The sequence below is a fragment of the Poecilia mexicana genome, unplaced genomic scaffold (genome assembly GCF_051168715.1).
Source record: "Poecilia mexicana isolate PSO_F unplaced genomic scaffold, ASM5116871v1 scaffold_23, whole genome shotgun sequence".
NCBI lineage: Eukaryota > Metazoa > Chordata > Actinopteri > Cyprinodontiformes > Poeciliidae > Poecilia > Poecilia mexicana.
In genome coordinates this window covers 22467291-22475177 of record NW_028263392.1, presented here as the reverse complement: position 1 = coordinate 22475177, position 7887 = coordinate 22467291, and the positions used below count along the sequence as shown (strand labels likewise).

At 48.4% G+C, this 7887-nt stretch overlaps 1 protein-coding gene across 2 annotated transcripts; it reads right to left on the bottom strand.

Moving 5' to 3' along the window:
* Positions 1-2566: 2566 nt before the first annotated feature.
* sdsl (serine dehydratase-like) lies at positions 2567-7576 on the bottom strand. 2 transcript variants are annotated; one of them, XM_088003166.1, is made up of 9 exons: positions 7473-7576; positions 5504-5666; positions 5397-5433; positions 5190-5329; positions 4952-5040; positions 4653-4886; positions 4239-4369; positions 4076-4162; positions 2567-3126 (listed from the first exon to the last, which is right to left on the bottom strand). In XM_088003166.1, exons 2-9 carry the CDS (start codon positions 5648-5650, stop codon positions 3023-3025), a joined length of 969 nt encoding a protein of 322 aa, XP_087859292.1. In that variant the 5' UTR covers positions 5651-5666; positions 7473-7576; the 3' UTR covers positions 2567-3022. The 2 variants fall into 2 exon arrangements, with proteins under 2 accessions (XP_087859292.1, XP_014823635.2); XM_014968149.2 differs by lacking the exon at positions 7473-7576 and adding an exon at positions 6998-7140.
* Between the last annotated feature and the right edge of the window lie 311 nt (positions 7577-7887).

Below are 7887 nucleotides of genomic sequence, written 5' to 3'. Positions count from 1 at the left end.
TCTCCCAGTCCGTCCCTCAGTCCGTCTCCCAGTCCGTCCCCCAGTCCGTCTCCCAGTCCGTCCCCCAGTCCGTCCCTCAGTCCGTCCCCCAGTCCGTCCCTCAGTCCGTCTCCCAGTCCGTCCCTCAGTCCGTCTCCCAGTCCGTCTCCCAGTCCGTCTCCCAGTCCGTCTCTCAGTCCGTCCCTCAGTCCGTCTCCCAGTCCGTCCCTCAGTCCGTCTCCCAGTCCGTCTCCCAGTCCGTCTCTCAGTCCGTCTCTCAGTCCGTCTCTCAGTCCGTCTCCCAGTCCGTCTCCCAGTCCGTCTCTCAGTCCGTCCCTCAGTCCGTCTCCCAGTCCGTCTCCCAGTCCGTCCCTCAGTCCGTCTCCCAGTCCGTCCCTCAGTCCGTCTCCCAGTCCGTCCCCCAGTCCGTCCCTCAGTCCGTCTCCCAGTCCGTCCCTCAGTCCGTCTCCCAGTCCGTCTCTCAGTCCGTCCCCCAGTCCGTCCCTCAGTCCGTCCCCCAGTCCGTCTCCCAGTCCGTCCCCCAGTCCGTCTCCCAGTCCGTCCCCCAGTCCGTCTCTCAGTCCGTCTCCCAGTCCGTCCCTCAGTCCGTCTCCCAGTCCGTCCCTCAGTCCGTCTCCCAGTCCGTCCCTCAGTCCGTCCCTCAGTCCGTCTCTCAGTCCGTCTCTCAGTCCGTCCCCCAGTCCGTCCCTCAGTCCGTCCCCCAGTCCGTCTCCCAGTCCGTCCCCCAGTCCGTCTCTCAGTCCGTCTCTCAGTCCGTCCCCCAGTCCGTCCCTCAGTCCGTCTCTCAGTCCGTCTCTCAGTCCGTCCCCCAGTCCGTCCCTCAGTCCGTCCCTCAGTCCGTCTCCCAGTCCGTCCCTCAGTCCGTCTCCCAGTCCGTCCCCCAGTCCGTCTCTCAGTCCGTCTCTCAGTCCGTCTCCCAGTCCGTCCCTCAGTCCGTCTCCCAGTCCGTCTCTCAGTCCGTCTCCCAGTCCGTCTCTCAGTCCGTCTCTCAGTCCGTCCCTCAGTCCGTCTCTCAGTCCGTCTCCCAGTCCGTCCCTCAGTCCGTCTCCCAGTCCGTCCCTCAGTCCGTCTCTCAGTCCGTCCCTCAGTCCGTCCCCCAGTCCGTCCCTCAGTCCGTCTCCCAGTCCGTCCCCCAGTCCGTCTCCCAGTCCGTCCCTCAGTCCGTCTCTCAGTCCGTCCCCCAGTCCGTCTCTCAGTCCGTCCCTCAGTCTGTCTCTCAGTCCGTCTCTCAATCTGTCTCCCAGTCTGTCTCTCAGTCCGTCCCCCAGTCTGTCTCTCAATCTGTCCCTCAATCTGTCTCCCAGTCCGTCCCCCAGTCTGTCTCTCAGTCTGTCCCCCAAATGCATGCCACACTTTTCAGATTTACCAGTAACATAACTTTGTTCTGGTTTGTCACATAAATATGAATGAAAGCAGCATCTGAAGACCCTAAGATCATAAATTATCCCAAATGATAAGGAGCTTCTCTGTGAAGACTGGCTATGACGTCACTTCCCCTCAAGATCAGAAATCCTTTCTGATTCCCAGTTTAGGTCCAGTTTCCTCTACACTGAATACATGAAACCAGATTTAATGTTGGATTATTTCAGATGCATCATAAAGCTTCTCTGGAGGTTCTATTGGACCGGACCGGAACCGAGTTCCTCCTACACGTGAAACTCTGAATATGGCCCACATTCCGCCAGAACCGGGCTAGTCAAAACCAGAACCAGGATGATCATAAACAGAACCGGGCAGGTCAGAACCGGGCTGATCAGAACCAGAACCGGGCAGGTCGTAGCCTGTCAGTCAGCGCGGAGGGAAAAGCGACGTGGTAAACGGCCATCTCCAAGTCTCGGAGCTTCTTGCTCCGCTTCCTGCAGCCAGCCCTGACGCTTCTCCTCTCTCTGACTCCGGCAACACCACCCCGAGGTTCGGGGCTCCGAACCGAGCCGCAGAACCGCCGCTTTAGCGGGAAATAAGCAAGAAAGCCGCGTTCAAACATGAAGGAGCTTTCCGATCAGAACCACCGGTACAAACATGGAGAATCACTGCTTTTCTCCAACAGGACAGCTGTCCGAACCGGACCCGAACTGGACACAAGTACTGCCTTCCTGATCGGAAACACAACCCGTCCGGACCAGAACCACAACCGGTAACCCAGACGGAGTTAAGTACCGCGGAGAGCAGAGCCGTTATTGGCCTACTTACCATCAATCGCCATGATGTTCTGGCTGGCTCCAACCACAGGGGGCGCTAAAGAGAACTGATTTTAGAATAATGTCATGTTTCGAAGCTAAAGGCTACTTAGCTGCAGCTCTATGTGACATTTCTATGAGATGCCATTAGCAACATTATTAGCCTTTTATACCAGAGAAATATGTTCACTGTTACTCTTCCATTTGTCACAGTTTCAACCTACATATTTAGTTAGCAAGCTAAATATTTAATGTACTTACTGAATAGCTATATGTAGCTCAAAGCTAACTTTTTAGCTTCAAGCTACATTTCTAGGTATTAAACTAAACATTTAGCTTTCTAACTGATTATGTTAGTGTAGAAAATAAACCTCTGTGAGCCAAAAGCGTTGAACTGTTTTTTTGTCTTTTAATAAATTGATTGACAAACACGGGAAGGATGGAGCCGATTTCCGGTAGCCTAACTTGACCCGTTCCCTGCTCCTCCTCCAGGCTGGTCCCGCGGGACAACATTACATGGAGTCAACATTCTGGTTCTTATGTTCCAGAACCAGAACATTTCAGCCACAGCTTCTCCTGCTGACTTCCTATTTATAGCCGCTGACGGCCTCATCAGAGCGTCTCCTTCCTGTTGTCATAGAAACCGGCCGCATTAGCTCCTCCGTCTGCCGACAGTTCGTTTCCTATCAGGTTCTACAGTACCACCATGTGGTGAGAAGGCCAACTGCAGGCTGAGACTCTTCAATCATTCATTTCATCACTCATGAAATGCACATAAAATCAGCAATAATTAAACATTATGACCAGCAATGAGTCTGGTGGCACATTTCCCAGAATGCAATGCTTTAGCTCTGCAGCTTCTGCTGGAGGCTGATCAGCTGCTCCATGTTGATGCTGCTGCCGCCACACACGATCACCAGCAGGGGGCGCAAGGGAGTCGGCAGACGGCCTGGAAAACAAACCAGATTTAGGTCACAGGTGAGGTTCTGAAGAAATGATGAAGGTTCTGCTCCGGTTCGGTCCTCAGCTTCTTTACACCCAAGCGTTTCTGAGTCAAACAGGAATAATAAAAGACCTTCTATAAATTAGTAATATTAATATGTGCAAATATATCACCAATATATTTGCACATATATTAGTTGTAATATTTCTTTGATAAATGAGTAATAATTCAATCATAACACAATAACAAAAATGAAACAAAGTAAAAATAAAAAAAACATGAACAAAAAATTAAAAAGTAAATTAAAACAAATTTTTTGAAAAATAAACACATCTAATAAAAACATAATAAAAGCTAAAATAAAACACGAACAATTTAAAAATATAATACATAAGAGATAAAATAAAAAAAATAAACAAAACATTCATTACAATAAATTGGAAAAGAAAAAGAATATTTTGGAAGAATAAAATACACAAAATGAAGAAAAATACATTAACAAAGATTTAAAATATTTCAGAAACTATAGAATAAAGAAATATTTAAAAAAGAACAAAAACAGAAGCTAAAAAGGCCATAAAAAACAAAACAATAACAATAGTAATAGTAACTAGTCAATTTCTGAAGAAATTTAAGCGGGGCCTGCCAAAGTCTGCCCGTCGTTTTGATGCTAAAAATGAGCATCAATGCTATGCTTAGCTACCAATTACAAAATGGCATGTGAAGAATCACAACATTGTTGACCAACATGGACTTGCACCATTCGGTATGTTAAAATTAGTGCATCAGCTAAAGTTAGCCAAAATGCCAATGTTAGCATGAATGCTATCAGTAGCATGTGGAACATCGCTATCATGTCTTCTGTCATTGACTTGCTCCATTCAACAATAGGTCCCTTCCATGTGATGCTATGGCATTATTAACAATAATAATAATAAATGCGGCGGCCGCCTGCCTTGGGCCTGCAGTCTGGGGATCAGACCGCTGTAGATGGCGGCCAGCGCTGCTCCACACGCCATCTCCACCAGAACCCGCTCCTCATCTGGAACACAAAACCAGCACAAGTCCTTCAGAGAACCGGAACCGGAGCCAGGTGTGTGCGGCAGGAAGTCACTGACCCAGGAACATCTGGACGGCCCTCAGCGCCTCCTGGTCCGTCACCAGCTCAGAGATGATGGTCGCCTCGCCGCTCTGGCTCAGCTCAAAGGCTCTGCGGCAGACCGTCTTCGCACCCAGACACTTGGCCTCGCTGGGGACGGAGGCAGAGACAGCAGGGGACACAGAGGGACACAGAGACATGAGTGTGAAGGAGTCGTGTTTCTTAAAGTAACGGTTCTGTTTGCTGCTTCATTTTTCTTTTACTGAAGCAGGAAATAATAATTCAGACTGCTGGTTCTGCTGGACCAGGAAAAAACTAAAATCTTTGCAGAAATTTCAGATAAACTTTTAAGCTTATTTGTATGTTGTCATGGCGACCGAGTAGGCCGTGACGACCAATCAGAAGCAGCCAATGGGATCAGAGCTGGACCAACCTGGTGATGTCATCAAGAGTCACCAGCTCGCCCGCTTTGATGGCAGCGTTGAAGCAGTCGGCCCCCACCGTTTCCATAGCGATAACTGGCACGTCCGCCCAGCCGGCGTCCTTCAGGCCACGGACGACGCCGCACAGCAGGCCCCCGCCCCCCACCGACAGCAGCACGGCGCCGGGCCGGGCCCCGGGGCCCAGGGCGGCTGCCGCCTCCGCCACCACCGAGGCGTGACCCTCCCTGGACAGATGGGGGACATGCTGGTCTGTGCAGGGGTCAGAGGTCAGGGGCCAAGGGGTACCTACCACAGCAGGGGGTGATCAAACGGAGGAACGAAGGTCAGCTGCTCCGTCTCCGCCAGCCTCAGAGCTTCAGCGTTGGCGTCGTCCCAAACCTGACGGTTAGAGACAACAAGCATCCAGGGGTCAGAGGTCAGGGGAACAGCTGGACGGGCGCCACCTGACGTGCTTCTGGGAGAGACGGACCGGAAGGAAACTACATCCTCGGTCAGAACCCAGGGTCCTGACTCAGGATGGCTCTGACCTTCCCGGCGACCTTGACGGCGGCGCCCTGCTCCTGCAGCCTGCGGACCACCAGTGGGGGGGTGGAGGACGGCACCACCACGGTCGCCGGCAGCCCCATCTTCCGGGCCACGTAGGCTGCGGCCATCCCAGCGTTCCCACCTGTAGAGACGGGCGTTACCATGACGCCCATTAGCATGACGAGGCTTGGTCACGGGTCAGAGGTTACCTGAAGAACACACGACTCCCCTGGAGCGGCTGGCGAGCTGCAACAACACACAGAGCGTCAGCAGCAGACAGGCACAGCGGGTCCAGACAGAGTGACGGCGCCCCCACCTGCTGGCAGAGGTGTCCTACGCCACGGATCTTAAAGGAGCCGGAGGGCTGGCAGTTCTCCATCTTCAGGTACACGGCGGTACCCGTCATCTTGGACATGCTGACGCTCTCCAGCAGCGGTGTGTTCACGTGGAAATGTTGCGGCATGGTGCGCAAGATGAGTCTGAGATGAAAATAATAACCCAGTTAGGGCCTACAAGCTCCTCCAGACCCCAGGGTGTGACCCTGACCCCTCTAGGGGTCACCAAGAGGCCCCAGAACTAGAAAAGTTAATCGGTCAACAGGGCCCCATATGAGGCAGAGCACATTCCCACACTCCCTGCATTATTCATACATCTGGACTGAAAAACATACGACGCGTTTCTGTACATAGCCTTCATATGAGAGGCTCCTGATGAGTAATCCTCATTTCACAGATGGTTACCGTTTCATGTTAGACCATCATCAGGTCTAACATTTTACATAAACTACATTTCTGAATAAAACAGTTTTGAGGTAAAGCTAGCTGCCTCTTCGAACATGACAGTAAAGCCAGCCCGCACTTGATTTTCACGTGCGCGACGGTACAAGACGTTACGGTACCCTCATTTACGAGCTCCTTTCAAAGTAAAAGCGCACATCCGGTTCATGTTTGATCTACTGCAAGTAAATTAAAAGCGGCTTCACGTTTAGACTTTTTATTTATGCAGTTGCAAAAGGAAACTATGTAACTGAAAATAAATTCAAATATATTGTGTGAAACAAAAATACTGTAAACCATATATATGAAACCTCAAAAATGGTGAAGTTAAACGATGCGTTACCAGTGACTTCTCTCGCTGCAGTGATTGACTCTTCCAGAAGACACCCAGTAAATGGCCTATGGAGCCGATGTGCATTTCAAAATGAGAGCTGATCAAAATAACACGTTTTGATTTTTATTTTTCAAAAGTTGACATACACATTGTTGAAAAACTCAGTTTCCAGTGACTTCTCTCACTTCTGGGTGACAGAGGGACACCCCTTCCAGCCCCCCCAATTTTAAAGGAGCCAATTTTTTCAGATGCATACTTTCCTTTTGCAACTGCAAGAATACAATGTCTAAACCTGAAACCCCTGGAAATCTACTTGCAGTAGAATCAGATCAAATATGAACCGGATGAGCGCTTTTATTTTGAAAGCTGCACGTAAACGGGAGCGCCGTAACGTGTTGAGCTGTCGCGCACATTACCATCGTGTGCGGGCCGGCTAGTCAAAGAGGTAGCTAGCTTTACCGCAGTGATATCTCCCCTTCCAAGATGGCGAAATAGTTAGCGTGTTCGCCATCTTGAGAGGGACATCCATCTAAGACCTGGACAAGAACAACTCTATCTAAAACTGACCAAATAAACAGAAAGTTAGAACACTAAAAATGTTCATTAATACTATAAAATATTCATTATATGCACGATTTATGCACAACTAGCATATAGCTTCCTGTTATGAAACAAGCGATTACAATAAATGTGAACTTACGTTTGGTGAAGAGTAGCAATAAACGAGCGTTCAATATGTAATAGGATAGTTAGAAAATAAAGCTGTTAACGGGAGGAAAAATGACAAAAAAGTTGAATATAGAAATAGCTGCATGCTAAACACGTAACCGAATTAATATAGCACTTCCGTTTGACTTCCAAATTAAGGAAAATGTCTATACATATATTATTTTACTTAAAAGTATATTTATCCGCTTGCTTTTTGTCAACTTATGATAAACATAATTGCCACGAATAATAATAAAAAAGTAAAAATCTAGACAGAAAGTTTAGATTAAAATCCTAAATTCGCCGTGATTTTATTTTGACGGTTTCGTGTGCTTACTGGAAACTTCTCGGGATTTAAAGGCTTCAAATGAATAAAAGCGATTATTTTAGCTTTCAGAACCAGAGCAAAGAGTTCTACAGAAATGATTCCTGTAGTAATTAGTGAGTTTTAAATGATCCAAACTTACCTGCTGAGGTGCAACTGACAGGTGAGCCCAGAGCGGATGGCTGAGCTTTTATGACGTCTCAAGTCCGCAGATTATTACGTTCTTCCTCTTGCGCGCGCACACACACATCTCAAATTAAGGAGTGTTTCATGCAAAGAAAGATGTGTGTGTGTGTGTCACTCTCCTCATGATTGTCTGGAAAAATTTTAATACCTGGATGAAAAGTTTTGCTTCAAAATGCAAAATATTTCATAGGAAGTGTAATCCTTTTCTCTATTTTTTGGTCAGAACCAGATGAACAGATATGTTATTTTGGTTTATGTTTCATATTTAAAGCGATAAAGAGAAGTTTGTCCAGTAATCGTTTTAAGCGTTTCTGACCATAGTGTGAGTTTTCTAACTCTCTCGCTGTGTTGACATAAATATTGGATCATTT